Source organism: Neopelma chrysocephalum, unplaced genomic scaffold (assembly GCF_003984885.1).
Source record: "Neopelma chrysocephalum unplaced genomic scaffold, ASM398488v2 Primary Assembly neopelma1_22, whole genome shotgun sequence".
Lineage (NCBI taxonomy): Eukaryota > Metazoa > Chordata > Aves > Passeriformes > Pipridae > Neopelma > Neopelma chrysocephalum.
Window position 1 is genome coordinate 10,561,394 of NW_020897689.1, and position 18,582 is coordinate 10,579,975.

The 18,582-nt window shown below is 35.0% G+C and overlaps 1 protein-coding gene across 7 annotated transcripts in view; it reads right to left on the reverse strand.

The window, feature by feature from the left end:
- Positions 1-18,582, reverse strand: part of CUNH8orf34 (chromosome unknown C8orf34 homolog) — a 161,726-nt gene that overhangs the window by 57,120 nt on the left and 86,024 nt on the right. For all 7 annotated transcript variants that reach the window (XM_027698274.1, XM_027698647.1, XM_027698499.1 and 4 more), the window contains one exon: positions 1,277-1,412. In XM_027698274.1, coding sequence (XP_027554075.1) covers positions 1,277-1,412 — 136 coding nt within the window. The remainder of the gene's footprint in view (positions 1-1,276; positions 1,413-18,582) is intronic.

Below are 18,582 nucleotides of genomic sequence, written 5' to 3' on the forward strand. Positions count from 1 at the left end.
TATATTCCTTACCTTTCGACTTGTTAATACCTGGACAATGGATGCCAGGTAAAAAAAACAAGTGCCACACTTTCATGTAGTTAGTTGTTTGAAGACGTTTTACAACATAAGCAATTTGTTTGCGGTGAATTGGGAAAAATCCCATGACTAGCATGTTTGCTCTTTCCTTAAAGGATAAGGCCACACTGCTGAAAGCAAAACTCTCTAGAATTGCAAGGCCATCCAGTACTCTGACAGTACTGTGAGCTGAAGTTCCCTGAGGCTCCACAAACCTGCTAAAGAGATGCTATTTCATGGGTGATTCAGTATGCCTGTAGTTAACGCTCCCAGAGCCTCAGAAAATGTTTTGAAGCTCCTCTGCCTGCATAAGCGCTTTATAAAACTAGTAATTTACAAGCAAAATGGGGAAAAAAGTAGAAACGTAGGGTGGCATATGGCCAAACTTTTGACTTAATTTCACCACAGGTTGCTTTTTATTTACAAGCAGCTAATCCCCTCTCAAACTACACAATGGAGAAGCCATTGGCAAAGGCTGGCAGATAAAATTGGCATGCCTCTGTATTGTTCTTGCTAATCTGAACCATTAACAGAAGGGTGAGAAGGCTAGTTTTGTCATTTAAACAGGCTTAAATCCTTTCTCCAAATGAGCTTTTGTCTACATAGAAGAATTCATCCAGGAAATTTAAAGGGTTTCTGTTAGTGTTGCATTCTCAAGTTGACTAGTCTACAGGAATACCAACCTGTTTATTTGGCTTCCGTACTGTAAATACAAGAATTATTGCCAGCTGTCAAAACCAAAAGGGGTTCAACTTGATTAAATTATTTCTCAGAGGTGAAACAGGATGAGATTATAAAGTGCTAAGAAGCAACTATTTAAAATCCTGGACTGCACCTGTGCAACTAAATCTCCATTTATACAGGTGCTTTTCAAATTGGATTTGAACCTTTAAATTCCCTGATTCATCCACTGAAAAACCACAGAAGCTCAAATAACTAATGAAATTCAGAGACAGAAAGGCTTAAAATGGTTTCAAGCTGTGAAGTAAGGCCTAAGACTAACTATGTTCTTTGATTCATTGTTGATGTGACATATCAAGCATAAACATAAGTTGCACAATTCAAATGCAGAGGTCATAGTGTAGCCAGTAGCTAAGCAATTATTTTTTCTTTAGCACAGGAGAGGTCATCACCTGGCCCATAAACACAACACATAACTGAAAATCTGGGGAAAATAATGTATTGGTTAGCATGATCTGGTTTTTTTTTTTCTTTTTACCTGGCACATCTTGCGCAGATATTCAGTGTAACCTTTGCTTGAGGCTCAGCCGTATGAGCACTTCGAGTCGGATTGAATTTGTTCCCAGAAGACATCACACTTGTTACTCCTTCCATTCTGAGATCATCAAGATCCTCTGCAACAAGACAGAACAATGAGATGAACATGATTAAATTTTGTAGGTTAAATAAAGGAGCTTCACCTGTAGAATCACTAAAAAATGGAACTGCGAAAAAGTCAGGAAGAAAATACACACAGTTACTTGCATATTAATAGGAAATGACATTTGAGAGTATTTTTTATATTATCACCCTATTACAAGGAGTTCCCTTCACTTCAAACAGTGCTGCATATTTTTTCAATCTTTATTTGTCTGATTCATTTCTAAAAAATCTATCATGAAGAGATGATGTCAAATAGCTCTATTTGACAAAGGACATATTGAAGACAAAAATATTTTTTTGAGTGTATGCTCCTCCTCTGTTGTTTTTTCATCAACTATTCACTTAGCAATGAAAAAACATTCTTAAAATAAAAGTGCTCTGCTAGACCCAGAAAATGTGAAATGGACACACATTGAAAGAGACCAAAATATGCATACTTAAATCCTCCATATCACTGTAATATGGGCAACTCATAATAATAACTGGATTTTCTACTACTGTAAAATCATTCCCATTTTGCAGGAAGACAGCTGAGGATCTTAGAGAATTTTTTTCCCAAGATGACACTGGAGTAATGTAGATCAGTTAGACTGTAAATGATAATCTGTATATCTTTTGCTAACACAAAATAGGCAAGTTCTCTTGCCTAATGTATTCATAAAGCCCAATTTTCAGTTGTTTATAACTTGATTAGGGTCTAGCTGAAGGGTAATCAAGCAAAACACTGACTAGCTGCTATTAAATGACCACGTACTGACTGATGCATGTGGCTTATGGTACACAGTATGTGATCATCTAATTAAAATGTCCTTCAAATAATGTATGCATACACATGTATTTTCATATATTTCATTTTACAAAAGAAACCTGATGTTAATGGATCTGAGTGAAGCAGAAAATACAAAAAGGCAGATTTTAAATCCCAATATCAGATGCGTAAAAGTCATAGAGAATTTAAAATCAGAAGAGGCACCATTCAATTAGAATTTAAAATATACACGTAATCATTAGAGACACACAGTGGAGTACCAAGCTCCTTTTCGTACACAAAAGAATGAGATACAACCCCCCGAATCTTTACCTGAAATATTTTTGGTTGTCCTATGTAGCTCCTAAAGCTACTCTTACCGCTGTGCTTGGAACTCAAGGCAGTATGGTCAGATTGTCGAGACTTTGCCATGTTAAACAACACTGTAGGGAGATATCTATTTTAATAAGCAACATTCAATAACAGCTAGGCTAAACGTAAATGAAAGTTTTGTGACTAAAGTCCTTGAACTACATTTTCTTCTCTGTAATGTTTTATTTTACTGCTTAAGAAAACTGTCTTTCCACTCCCCTCTCCCTCCTCTAGGTAATTTGTTGCCTCGATATAAATTGACCACTGCAAAGAAGTTCCTGGCACCATTTTGCACTGTTTCAACAGCTTTTCCTTTAAATTTCATATATGGTTAATACACAAACTAATTCAAAGGACCTGGAAGGTTATATGATAAAGAGCTATGAAATCAATCATCTATGAGTCATTTCAGAAAAGGTATTACATATTTGGAACACATTATGTATTAAAATAAATAGAGTTTAATTGTGCTTTAAAGAGGTGTGAAAAGTTCCATATTTCTTAACAGATGTAAACCACTGTATGGATTACAGTTTAAAAGAAATTGAAGCATATGCCTCAGGTTTTTCTCCCCCTAAACAGATGTCATTTCTTTAAATGAGGTTTTCAACTGTTCTCTGCTTGATTAACTTGTGGCTTTCTGATAACTGTTTCAACAGAGCAAGGATATAGGCTGCCCTCCATCATTCCTTTTACATTTGAATTTGTATATCAAAACCATGCCTTTTTTTATTTTTAGTCAACTACCAGCATTTTTCTGTCAAGCAACTTTGTGCAAGAAATGTGGATTCAAGAGTTGCCTATAGTTGTAGCTTACAGGCAAGTAGGCAGAATAGTATACAGTATTGATTTATTGTCACATGCTGTTAGACAAATAGCAGTATGTGCATACAAAAATGCAGATTTAAAATATCAAAAAGGTACATCATATACAATTGATACTTTTTCTCAAGGAATTTTCGTTGATCTAATTCAGTATTGGATGGAATTTGTCAAATTGGCAAAAAGCTGTTAGTATTACAACTAGACAGAGAGGTATAACCTCATCTACCAAATCCAAAGAATAACTGCAGCATTTGATTTAACTTGGATTACTGCACCTCCACATCAGTATTGAACGATTTCAGTTTCTTCTGGATGCCTCAAATTTACAGGTATTCCACTTTCTTCTCACTAAAGTAACTGGGCTTTGAGAAGCTGCCTGGTTTGAAATACCCACAAATTTGGATGGGGATTTTTGAGTTGTAAGCAAGTTTATATGCCATCTGGCAATCTTCCTGATTGACCACATTAATTAAATGGTCCTTAATTAAAAAAAACCCAAAACACCCCCAAAAATTAATAACAAAAAAAACCCCACCATACAGTAACTTTAGTACTAAACTCTGTATGTGTTGATCAATAGTTCATGTGTGCTTTGTAGAACAATATTTGAACACAAATAAGAATGTTATTAAAATAAATACAAGCAACGAGTGCAATAATGTATTCTAAGAATTAAAAAAAAAAAAGGTTTCCAAAGGTTCAGATGTTTCCATGTAACATCAAAAAGAACCAGCCTTAGCAATAAAAAGGGTTTCTTTGAGAAGTCAATTCAGTTACAGGTTTTGGACACTGAATCTTTTCTCTTTCTTTGTATTCTCTGCTAGACCAACTAGTGAGGATACAGCTGAGTGGTTCAGTGATTTTATTGAGCAGCAATGAGGTAATTCACTGAGAAAGGAGAGAAAGAAAAGCCAAGCTGATGACTGCTTATGTCATGGAAGACAAGAATACTGTGAAACTTCTCAAATCCTTAGAAAATTAGTACCTATCTTTGTACAGAAATAGGCTGGAAGTTCACATAAGTGAACTTGTGCTAATAAAAGTTTGTTATTTTAATGCATGACTGTGCAATGTATTTCTTTGATTTAATGTATTTCTTTGATTCTCTGCTATTCTCTAAATGAATAGGGAATGTGTAGACCCAGCTTTGGTCCCATAGCAGTTTTTATGGTAAAAAAAACTCTACCTACAAACCAAATGAAAAAAATTTACATTTTTCTCAAATCAGCAATTATCCAAAATAAATTCACACAGCTGCAATCTTCATGCATTGCCATAACAATAGACAAAAATACTTTAAAGTGAGATAAAGATCACAAGTATAATACAGCATAGCACAGAAACAGATGTTTTCTATATTAATAATAATGCTGCACTAAGCTGAATTCTTTGTGATTTTTTTATAGACAAGTTTCATTAAAAATTTTATTTCAACTAAACAAGAATATAGCTCAGTAACAAGGTAATGTTTTTAAAATAGAATGTTGTTCACAATTATTTACTTCCTTTCTATCCGGGAAGGAAGGGAGAGGGGGACGGAAAGGGGCACTAGCACCAAGTATTCTAGAAACAACGTAAGATTGCTTAATGCCTTGGGATGACAGGGTGTGGAAACATATTACAAACATTTACAAGACTCACACACCATTCACTTTAAGGATACAGCTTTTCTTATGCAAAACTCCTATAAAATACAGTGAAAGTTTAGTTGTATAGAAGGTTCACATAATTAGGTCATGTGTTACATATTTTTCTATGATTCAGTCATTTTTGTCTCCTTCCTCCTTTATAAAACATAGTAATTTCCCAGGAGTACTTCAAGATGTATAAGGTGCAAAGCTGGAAAAGTCTATGACAACTCAGTTTGTCTGTTCTGTCTAACACTAAGAAAAGCACTAGATGTTTTCATGTAAGAACAAAAATTCGGATAATGAATTCTGACTTGTGTTCTTGCAGGCCACCAGGAAATTCTGATGCATCAGGAAAATAATGCCTCCTCCTTTGAAGCAATGAATTTCTCAAGGTAGTGTTCTTACATCATGGTAGACATAGTCGTACTCCGTGTACATAGTATTGATTTGTAAAGGTCTGTTGACTGACACACAGACTCTTAATATGCTCTCATTAAAAAGAAAAAAAACCCACAAACCAAAAACAAACAAAAAACCACCAACCAACCAATTACAAACCAAACAAACATAGATTCAATCCCAAAAAATCAAGCCAACAAATCCTACTGCTGATAGCAGTTCTGCTTGTGTTCCAGGAATCTCAGCTGCTTTATATGTCATACTTTTATGCGTCTTAACATATTAACCAATCCTTTCTGGTTTAGATAAATTATCTTGCCAATATCAAGAGAGTCCAATAAAAAACCCACATTAATTACAAAAGAAATGTTGAGACAAGCAGGAATTAGGCTTCCAGATAAGGAAGAACCATTAGCCTAGAATACCTGATACTCCACTCCTGAAAAGGATACTTTAAATATTTGCTTCAACAGATGCAAAACTAGAGCTAGCTTCTGCAGGAAGCTAGCTACAGGACATCTCATTTTGTTTATTCAGTGTCATGGAGTACACAATGCTACATGTTCTGGTACATGTTCTAATATGTCTTCCTATTAACATCTTCAAATACCAGACTTTGGACCAGTTTAGACCCATGCCATAGACTTTTGGTACAAATATCACTCTAAGTAAACTGGAGACTTTCACTCTTTAGAGGTATTTAAATTTCTGAACACAATGTTCGGAAGACATTTTACTTGAGAAGCATCTCAAGTTGACAATAAATTCCCTAAATGTGCTTTCACTGATGGACTCACGCAAAACCAATTGAAATATGATGCCACTAAGTACTTGAGTTTGAATGTCCACCTTTACCTGTATCATTTGTCAGAGGATAATCCCACTCCACAGTCTAAAAACCACAAAACCAACATAGGGGCGGAGAGGCTCAGGAACACATGCAAACGACCAATATGATCAAGCAAAATGTCCCATTTATTATTTAAATGAGTTAACTTTTATACAGTTTAGTTTGTTTTGGGCACATGCTTACAACAAGGTGATTGGATAACTCAGTCTGTGCACGCGTCTCATGTCTCCAGTTCATTGGACCTGATGTTCTGTCCACGCGGCCTGACATCATACTTGGCATGTAGAGGCCTTCCTAATTAGGGACTTTCCGAAATATGCAGGTGTACCTTTATCTCTAATTTCTCAAGGCTTCCTTGCTATAAACATACTATATTCTCAAACCTTATAATTAGACACACAGCTAACAAGCATAAACATTGCATATTTTCACACAGTCTATAAGTATAAACATCATAGCTTACAACTTCTAAAGTCATGTCAAGCAAGGCCTACAGAAAGCAGGAAAAATTGTTCAGAGAAATCTCTTTGCTCCGGCCACAGGAGTAGGGAAAGCATCACTCTTTGCAGATCCTGAAACATGAATCCTTGATTAGAGTTCTCACTTTTAATCAGCGTGAGAGGAATAAGAGTGAGAGGAATCTTCCTTCAGTGTCTTCTTCTTCCTCTTTTAAGCTGGGACTGGAATTAACATAAGAGGTCTTTTCTGATGATGATGTTCTAGTTTCATTAGAGCACACTTCAGTATCTTAGAAAACTACACTAAGTCCACAGGGCTCCTGTTTATTCTCCCTTTTCCCACTAGGTGTGATAATTGTATATGACCGAAAACAAATAACTAGCAAGCAAGACTGATGAAACACTGACTTAGGGGATGAGACCATCTCTAAGATGCAGTGTGGGGGCTTCGGAACTTTGCTCCAGATCAGACAAACCACTGACTGAATGCAACATTACAGTCTCATTTTATTTAAATGAGAAAGTTCATAACCACAGTTAGAAAGAACTAGCATCATGTCCTCTTATCATTCCCTACCGGTAATCGTAGGACAAATGATCTAAAATTGCCAAATAACTACTGCTCATCGACTAGTTCAGCAACAATACTATATAAGTATTGTTGCTTCATATCAGTAGTGGTTTCAAACTCACCAATCTAAGCTGTTAACTAGGTGGTTTCACTCAGTGCTAAAGAATTCTTTCAGAAACTTTATTTTTACAATAATAGGAATCTAGTACTGAGTGAAGCACATTAATTACTTCTACATTTCCAATAAAATGAAATTTAGAATATTTCACTTGTTACATCACATTCCATAATGCATTACTGCAACTGCCATAACTGTACAACAGTACTTTCATTGTAATAATACAGAACCTCAAAAAGGTCATCATGAGAAAATACACAAAACCACCTCAAAATCTGGACTTCAGAAGGCATCTAAAGGAATGTCTTTTAATGTTTTTCCTCAGAAAGCTTTTTCTTTTTTTTTTTTTTTTTGCACTTTAGCTTTAAGCAAAACATGTTTTAGAATTAAAAGCAAATTTTGATCAATATTTCTAATTGGCTCCAATTCCAATGTCATTCATTCATGCAACCGCTATATTTATTTGAATGTGCAATTCAAACCACAGTCCAACTCTGCATTCTTAAAGAAAACCACTAAAAAAGCTTTGTCATAACAATAGAATTTAAATCGGTAAGTTTTTTTTCAATCATAGCAAAAATACCAAAGCATTCAAAAAGAATTTGTATTTAAAAGGCTTCAGTTTGGTGGTTTTTTTCTATTTTAACAAAGAGGAGATAGTGTAATATTTTTCAAGTGTATTTGGTTAACATAGTACAGATGTTCCTTACAATATATATCTTAAATATTGAATTTCGCATTACATTATTGCTAACATTTTTCTTATTCATATCTATTTTTAATCAAACCAATAATTTGCATTCTCTTTATATGAAGTTTTACAAAAATGATCTAAGATGAATAATAATTCATTAATTCAGTATACCTCACTAAACACAAAGCAACTACAGTGCACTTTCAGCCAATCAGAGAGGATATTAAACAATTTTTCCACTGAGAGGTACATTCGTTTTTCTTTGCATTCACTCAATTTACTCTACTAGCCCTTGGCTGGATTAATCCTAGCTAGCTTGTCAAGAGGCTAGTGGAAATTCATATGCCTTTTACGAAAACAAAAGTTGAGGAAGCATAAAAATTACAAATAATTTTATGCCAAACACTTCCAGTAACACTGAAACATCCAACAGTTTTCTTTTAAAAATATATATCACATCAAGAATTCCTACAGTGCAAATATCTTTATACCCAACTTCTTTTTTCTTTTAATTAAAAAGATCAAATTCCAAATATAGTCAAACACTTTACTTGTCCTTCAGAGAATTTTCTTCATGAAGAGAGAAACACACTATGTAAGCAGCAAGATGCTTATACAGCTTAAATTTTCTACTGATAAACTAGAATATCTCCCATTTTAAAGAGTGCTTTTCAGTCAAGCACTCTACCCAAATGCACCTGGCTACAGACCAAGCAGTTGTGCTAGAAAAGTTCCAGTTAATTTAGGGACTTATATATGAGTGATTTCAGACTGGACAATTTGGGCAAGCAGGGAGAAAGCAAAAAATCTCTAAGCTCTCTGTGTGCACAGGAACATGTAGCAACACATACTTCATATGTTGTATATGAAAGTCTGTACTGAGCTCTAGGTGCATTAAAGTCCTGACTGAGATAGTAACACATTACTAATTCTATGATAATCACCAAAACTCTTAGACAAAAGGCTAGAAGAAACGTACTGTAGATCTTTGCTATTGCTCTTCAAACTTCTACCTACTTGCAAAGGGACAACTGCCCTCCTTGTTACCTCTGCTAACTGCGTATCAAGGACGAGTACAACACGGCATCTAAAAACTGAAGCTCTGCCACTTCTTCCAGTTCCATCCCTCCATCAGCTTGCAACAACTCTGCTTTGCCCTGAGACAAGACCATCTGTTTTGTATCACTATCCCTATTTTGGCCAGACACTGGGACATCTGGAAGACTGCACTGTCTGCACTCCGAGAAGCAGACACTGAGCTGGATACCATCAGCATACCAATGGCATCACAGCTGACAGTACATGCTCTTCCTCACTAATTGATTAAATTCCTACCACTGACATCTTTACAAAGAGGGCAGAACAAAATTTTTAAACACAATTTTATCTCTCCAGTTGGGTTAAGCAGATAATCTAGCCATGGTATGTCAAAACCATTCCATACATCCAATAGATTAGTCAAGTAATAAAGTTTCAAATATACCACACAGTTTTCCATTTTTTTTTTAACTAAAGAGAAGTTTAGATTACTGGAAAACATTAGCAGTTGGGGATATATAGGTGCTGTTTATTCTGTTAGATTGTTTTGTATAACCTGTGAGTTCAGTGCACTATTGAGTTACGTTTGCTCATGCTTTTGGTTTGAACAAGAGAAAATTAGGTTTTTGGGTTTGCTGTAATGCAAGACAGAGAGCTGGCTGAAATGGAAAATAATCTAGTACATATAATATATTTGGTTGCTACACTTCCATTGAATATTGCAGGACAAGATTATTGCCTAATTAATAAATCAGAGATTACAGCACATTACCTCATGTAACGTTAGCGCACACCTACTATCTTTAATATCATAGAGATACATTTGCTTTTAGCCAGCACTACTTTATCTTCTGGATATGAACCACACATTTCTCTGGAAGATCTCATTTCAGACGTATAAAACCATCTTGTAAATAAATCAGAGAATGTTACCCAAAAATTCTGCTTTTCAAGACATAGTAAGGTTAATCATGACTCCACTGAATTCAAGTGCAATTTTCCATGATTCCAGAGACTGAAAATTTATCTAAAGTATTGTAAATTTCTCTCTTTTGGGTTTTAGCTCCCTAATATGAGAGCTGTGAAACTCAGATAGATCTTGAGACATGTTTAACTTCGGAGTCCACAGCAGTGGAACAGAATGTGAACCATATCCCTAGCAGTCACTGCATGCCATCCTTTGCAAAGTATAAAAACTGCAGGCTAACCATTCAAAGCAGTTCAATCCACCAAGAGGGAGGCAGAGATCCTAGAATGGAAAGCCAATTCAACACCAGACAGCAAATGTTCCTCAAAGACTTTGAAAAAAACAAGGGTGAAGGAAATACAAAACATTAGGAAGCACAATCATCATATGCTGGATGGAGCCAACAGGAAAGAGTACATGGTATCATAGAAGATAAATTACTAATTCAGTATATTTTCCTTCTCAAAAAGAACCATCTGTACTGATTTCTTAGATTGCAGGCAGTTTGACTGATAGAAAACCTAAAAATGAAATAAGGACAAAGTCATAGTACAAACCATATCAACAGGAAGAACAGAGAAAATGAAAACAAAAAAAAAACTAAATTGAAACTATCTTCAATAATACACAGCAGAGAAGATCTATTTCAAGCAAAAAGAAAACGGGTAGCATTGCTCCAAGAAGAAAGTTAGGTCAACACAAAAAGGCCAAGTAATTCATGGTTTTCAGTCTTCAGGCACACTAGCAAAGCTCACTGGCCCTGAAATACTGTGAGTTCAAATGGTGGATGAATGAGGTCAAACTCCAAGGTGCTAACCAGGTGCTAACTAAGGATGTAGCTCTGAAACCCCACAAGGATGCAGCTTGTTCCTGATAAAGTCCCACTTATTTGTGTGCTCCTACCCCTTCCTACCATTCCCAGTGATACCAGTGCTTGATTCTTATCTGACTTTGGTATAAGCACATATGAAAAATATTTTATTATTACTGCGTATTTTATTTATTATGCATGTGGCTTGGTGAGCTGCACTGGCACACTGAGGGATCATACAAGCATTTAAAGGAAACAAAAGCAGCATACAGTAAAGGAACAGAGTAGGAAGTAGGATCACCTTCTTTAAAAAAAAGCAAGCTATTGTATTCATTTAGGCTTAGCCCTTCTCCCAGAGCCATACCCTAAGGGGTAAAACATTAGATATTTAAGAAATACTAGGCAGAATATGGACATGTTCTATGGAACTAAAGCACCAGAAATAAAAAAAAATAAATCTATGTTTATTGAAGTATTAGAAATAAAAGTAAACAAGACATCATTTTACATTAATTGAATGATACCCCAACTGCAACTCACCATCACTGCTTTTAAGGCTCTTGAAATTTAGTGTAATTTTGCTTCTCTAAAGACACAGAATAAAAGTTTTTCAAAACTGAAGTTATATCAGAATATTCAAGTATGTATTCAGAAAAGCATTTGTAATACATGACCAAAATATGATCTTTAATACTATGTGTTACTATATTAAAGATAGGACTTTCAATTTTTGTTTAGAAGTATTACATTTGCCAACTAATCATGGCCTTTGTTTCTTTCTTATTTAACTGAGCAATGCCAAGCTGATAAAATCTAATATAACTGAACTTATATATAAGTTTGAACATGAGAGGCAGGCTAAGATGTCGTTATCAACACAGTGTCTTACCTTCTCATCACTTTTTCCTCATCTGTTTTATAATTCCTGAAATATGGCAACATATATGAATCAAGTTAATTCTGATATTCTGATACAACTGTATAAAGACTTTTTGTACATGAATGTACACTGAATTGATAAGTCTTACTACTTTGAAAGATAACACAACTTAGAGAGGTGATCGATGTCCTCAAAGTTATTTTCAAAACTTAATAATTTATCAGTTCCCTTATCACAGATACAAATATTATTGAACAAATGTAAAATGAACTGAAACTGATGCAGACATACATTTGAATATTCATAAAATTATGTCATATCAATTAAACTGCATCCTTCCAAATTTAACATCCCTTATGTGTCCCAAAACACACGAAAAAGTTTGTAACATCTGATAATGCTTCAGCATATCCAGAGAAACACTTCTTTCAGCTCCCAAATGACATTTTCAATTATCTATGAACAATCAAAGTTCCTTTTCAGATAGCACTTCAAAACAGTCTGAAGCAAGAAGCTCTCCCAGCTGTCAAAAACTTTTACTATTCCCTATCACCTGAGCAGCTTAGTTTGTAGACCTTCTCATAACCATTTCACTAAGCACCCAGACTAAGCACCCATAGCAGCTAACATAACTTCCCAACACACCAGTGAAAATTAATGTTCTATTGCTTATGGAACTTTTTTCTATGTGAAGATTCAATATAATATGAATTATTGCCAAACTATTTCTCATTTACAAATTATAAATTATGTCTAATATAAAGAAATCAAACCCATATAATCCAAACAAATTCTAAAGAATAGGGCATCAGAAAGTGAATTCCTAAGGCACTAGTGGTGTAATTAAAATATTTATAGAATTTGGAAGTTTGAACAGAGAAGTTTAGATTCATCAAGCAAATATATCAGTCAAGCCTTTTCACCAATGTTTTTGAAATACATCAATAGAAAATTAATATTCAAAGATGAAAAAATAATTACTGCTCAGTGAGATCTTAACAATATTTTGCCTCTGGTCACTAGACATACATTTAGAACAAATTTCACCCAAATAAAAAGATTATTTTTATCAGATTATTGTGTGAATACTCATTAAAATCCCACAAAGATAAATTCAGCCTAATGGTTTGTGACTGACCATAACCCAGTTGGTACTAATTTCCTGAAAAATATCAGGAAAATTAGTTCCTCTCAGAAATATTCAAATATGTCCAAATATTTTTCTCTCCCTCTAAGGACATTCAAGTAAGCATGAAAAACATTTAATAAAATCCCCGCATGGATACATTTCTACGTACAGCCAAACGGAGAAACAGGTCTGCAAACTGTTGTCAGACACCTTGCTAAGTCTCCTCTATCCCAAACACTGCTTAGAGTACTTCTGCAGTTAGATGATAGTGATTGAATAATTAAATCTGTGACATGCTAAGGAATTGTCTCTCCACAGATATTAACCCATATTTGCCTTTAGTCATATATACACTAAGTAACTGAGAGTCAGAAACAGAAATTAAATTGTACATAAAGTTCCTTTGTATATGTAAAAATGACAATGAGTCACTCAGCTTCTGAGTATCCTAAATAAAAATTAGAGTAATCCATATGTCAAGAAAAAGCATTTGCCTTCTATGTGCCAGAGTAATCTTTTAGAGAAAGATGCAGGTGAGTGAGAGGAAACAAATCCATTGAAGCAAGCATTAATTAGGAATGATTGTATTCTCTATGTGTAGGAGAGAAATGAGGATTTTGGTCCACTGTTCAATGTCTGAAAAGGAAATACATGTTCAGTTACTTCTTTGTACTATCACAGCGAATGGCAAGTTCTCTGTAAGGCATATGCAGAATACGCACCTATCTCCTTTGTGTTTTGTGGATGAAAACAGCTGATTTGCCTTCAGGTGATCAGAAACCTACTTGCAACAAGAGGAATGTTTCTACATAAAACCTGTAAAACATGTACATGGCAAGTATGGCTTATCTTCTCTACCTCAAAGCTTTATGTTTTCAGTTTAGTTAGGCAAAAGATTACATACGAGAACAAAATTAGTTATCCTTCATTTGCATTTCACATATACCATAAAAATTATTTATAACAATGATTTATAAACAATAAATGCAAATTTCACACAATACAAATGTTACTTCTAGCCTACTAGGCAGTACTTTAATTGTCTGAACAATCCTGAAGCTGAAATTACACTTCAGAAACTTGAAGGAAGACTTAAAAAGGATAATATGCAACATTATTTTCAGACTTCAATGTCAGCATTTAAAGTCTCAAAAATAGGAAAATTTTAAAGTCAATAACATTTAAAAACTCTGCAATAATGTAGGAATGTTTTGGACAAAAAGAAAGTATACTCTTTACCTTCGTTGGAAAGGACAAATATGTGACTATCACTTTTTTTATTATGAACTATGCCTTTAAGAACAGGTTTGTATTCTTATAGTTCCATTTACAACATCTTTTCAAGTATTTATTTTCATCACATTGAAGAGAAAACAACCTTTTTATAACTTCTGGTTTCAATAAAATAAAGAGAGAAAACTTTTTGAAGACACAATTGGATTTGTCTCTCTTTACTCGTGGTTAAAAATCAAAACTTAAAAATCCTATTATTTGCATATTTATTTATATTTAATTATTCCCAGGACTGCAAACTTTCTCTGGAGAGAATTAAAAACAGTGAAATGACTGTAATTCTTTTGATTTCTATTTTATTCCTTCATTATTGGATACTTCAAAGATACATCATTTCTTTACAGAGAAGAAATTTGGGCTACATCAATATTACCCAGAAAACAGTAAGCAAATAAATGTAACCTTTGTGTTCAAAACTCCTCCTGTCAAAAAGGCAATTTGTAACCTCAACTGTTTAGTCCAGGAATGTACAAACATTAGACATTTAACATCACATACATACACATACACAAAACCTTTTAAATTTCCATTTCTTTTTCAGCTGCTCAATATCTCAATATTTAGCTAACCATTTCCATCCTCATTTTTAGATATTCTTCCAAAGGTGACTCACCACATCTTTTCCCAGGATCACACTCCTTCACAGCAAAACCTTGGCTTTATATGCATTAGCGGCAAAACTCATATTTTACTGCAGTGAAGCCAAGACTTAACTCTTTTAAGTGTGCTCCCTGTGCAGCTTTTTGTTCAAAGATCACAAAAATTCAAGGAGCAGTTTCACAGTCAGTTAAAGCTAAACTAAGTCTGTGCTGCCACTGGAAGGGTCAGACCTGCTTGTCTTCCATGTCAGCCGACTAACTTGTCCAATCCTTACGATAACAGTAGTGCTTGTGTGGCCCACAATGAAGGTTCCATCTTTCTTGCCGGGTTGATTTTTGGCTCAGCTCAGACTCACTCTTCAACACCTTCTTTGAAGTCTTTTGCTCAGATATCAATTGTTTTAAACAGGCAATCAGAAGAGATGATTTTAAAACACAGCCTAATCTTTTTTTTCCATTCAGCATCTGATGATATAAAATCAGTTAAATTACACAAGGTCAGGGCTTGTTATTGAAATTAAAATGGAAGATATCATCAGAAAGTGTCTTCATAGAAAATAATGATACTAAGTCATCTTGAAATACCATTTTTATTTTCCTTGGAATATAAAACTGAAATCTTGCAGGCTTATTGTTACAATTTGAGGAAATATTTGGTAGATGTTAGAAATTAATTTTAGGAGTTATTTTAATACCTCTTAGTTTATGCAAAAATACTGTATGCATTATCTTGAGATCATCGCAGTACTACGCAAATACAGAGAAACACACAGAAATTGTCAAAACTTTCACAACTCCAAAGCAAAAGGTTAGAAGATAAATTTGCTTCAAAAAATGATAATTTGGATTAAACCAACACACCTGACCACAGGAAAAAAAAAATCAAACATGTAATAAAGGAAGCAGTCAAAATACAGAACTACATACAACAGCTTCCAGTGTCTAGTCATACTTATTATAACTCCACAGACTTCAAATGATTTAATAGCAAAGATAACTTGGATCCTTATATTTAAATCTCATATATTTCCTCTTTCTTGCCTCATCTTTGTCCATAGCCACATCTTTTTTTTTTCTGAACTTGGTATTTGGAGGTATTCTTACTATACTTGTCTCTCCCTCACCCTTCTAGTCCTCACTGATTATGCACAGGATCTGGTAGCTATTTATGACAACAGATGACATCTGACAGTTGAAATGCTCCTTTGGGTTATTTTGTATTTATTTTCCATCATTCCTATTTTGTGATGTTATAAACTGATGATTAACCCTGATTTCTTAATCATTGTTATGGTTTTGAATTTCGCAAATCCTGAATTCTTTTCAGTCTCCACAGTCTCCCACTCCACCATTCTTCCACTCCACTCTCTTGCAGTATAGCCTTCACTACATTTTGCCCTTTCCTCATTATTGATACATTAAGAGTCAAAATGTCCTAGATAGACTAATACTTACTGCCAGTATATTCACACACAAAGAACAATGTTTTCATGAATGCTGCATCATTAAAGAAAATGCAAGAACAGAGGGTGGTAGCAGCACTACTTTTGATGTTAGCAGGTGCAGTGCAGTCACTGCAGTGATCTGCCTAAGCTAGCACTGAACTTGCAAACTCAAGGTATTGCATGCCACAGCAACCCTGTGAATCACAGCAATGGTGAATGAGCTTCTTGGTCAGCTCAAAATGGATAGATACACACTTGGACTGTTTGAAGCTATCTTTTGTTTGCAGGGCAGTCACAGCATTTACTGCAGTACTCATAATTTTACCAGTGGCCGCAGAGAACGCAGAAAGAATCATGCCTTGCAGAATATACCTTCTGCTGTGCCTTTTGCAATCGGACTTGTCTCTCTCATATTGGCCTCATTAGTCACCGGTGTGCTTGTAACAAATGTGGACAGAGCCCTTCCCAAATCTTTGTTCGCGAAGCCTAGCCATGATGATGATGATGATCATACTTTTACCTGATCACAGTTCTGTGCTTTAATTTCTTAAGGCAGCAATCAAAACAGACAAGTGGAATACTTGAAATTGCAGGTGAAGAGCTGTGTTGTAGTGTTTTTATTAATTTTTTTTTCAATCTCACTCTCCTCTAGTTTTTATGAAGGCTTTTCAAATCAAATTTTGAGTTCTGCAAGTATTAGAGGAGTTGCCATTCTGAAAAATCACATTTGTTCCATTTGTACTTAGCTATAAATTATCTCTTACTTCAGTCTATTCTTTCTTCTCCATGTTTATTATTCCTCTATCCTCTTTTTTGCTTTCAGCAATCACTACTCCACTCCCACACTCAGAAACTCTCCACATGCAATCCACTATAGAAAGGACAGCTGGTCAAGCGACAGTCTTTTAATATAAGTTAAATTCTCTGTTTTTAAGCAAGAACAGGTAACTTAACAAATAAGTTTGGATTTTGCCATGTTATTTACTGTTTTTCATATTATTTGCTGCTTGCAGAATTTAAAATTATATTTAACTTCTAATTTTTAAATTCAGTGTTACACTTGATATCATGTTCAACAGTAAGAGCACACATCTTGCAACACACAATAAAATTAAAATTCTGCTTGATAGGGAAAGAAATACAAACAAAAAAGATAGAGGTAGTTACTCTGTAAGCAGCAAATGTAACGAATCTTGGATTTGTGTTACATCTCAATAGTTCCTTCAAGTTAATATCAGCTGTTTCCCTCCATATTTCTTACAGTATCCTCTCCCTAGTAATTCTGCCCATCTTCCTTCTTTTCCTTTCCTTTCCTTCCCTTCATTAACTCAAACAGCTTGTCCAGAAATGCTTCAGCAAGTCAGCAGATGGTTTGTTTGATTCAAAGCCATAACAGCAATCAATCTGCAATGGTAACTCTTTACCCTGTACTGAAGCTTGAGGTTGGTACTAATGAGATTGTCTTCTAGCCAGACACCAATTTTCAGGGAATTGGAGGAAATTTCATCTATTAGAGAACTCCCAAATTCAGTTGAAATTCGTCAGCTGATTTAAAAGTTACTAGGACTAGAACTCAAACATAGATGGGCACAACTTACAAAATCATGTAAGTCCACATAAAACCAGCCTCACTGGAAACCAGGGGCTGAAAACTTACAGGATGAAAAACAGTGTGCATGGGTTATCATGACTGGGTTACATTACACTAAGCTCACAGCTGTGCAACTTATGTTACTGTGAACATTTCCCCCACTGAAATAAACACTGGATAAAACAAACATTTCCCTTTTTATCAGATTTCAGTCGTTAGTAGCTTTATAAGCTCTAGTCCTTGAAATAATTGAATATATGAGGTCTCCAGCAGACTCACCCTGCTTGAAGTTGCTACCAGGCAAAAGCATCTTCCCCTCCCCTGACAGACAATGCTACTCTTCTAGGCAGAAACAGCCTTCCTTAATGCACTGGGCTGAAAACAACAGTGATTCAGAAGCTGATTTACAAGCAGACCAGATGTCTTTGCCTCGAGGGCTTCCATATCTATTAAGGTGCAGGGTAAGGCAGATGGCTGAGGGTGGCAACAACTTCAGCCAACAAACTCCTGCTGCAAGTCTGTCAGAAGCCAAACAAGAATCAATTCATCCTCACTAACAATTTTGCATGCCCTTTTTCATTCCTTCTCTAAACTTTTATCTATAAAACTCTTGAACTTCCATCTTTCTCCAGTCATTTCCCCTCTCACATTTTCCAACGTCCTTCCCTTCTGCTGTATCTGCTCTGAGATGAGGGTGCTTAGAACAGAAAGGCTTTAAACCAA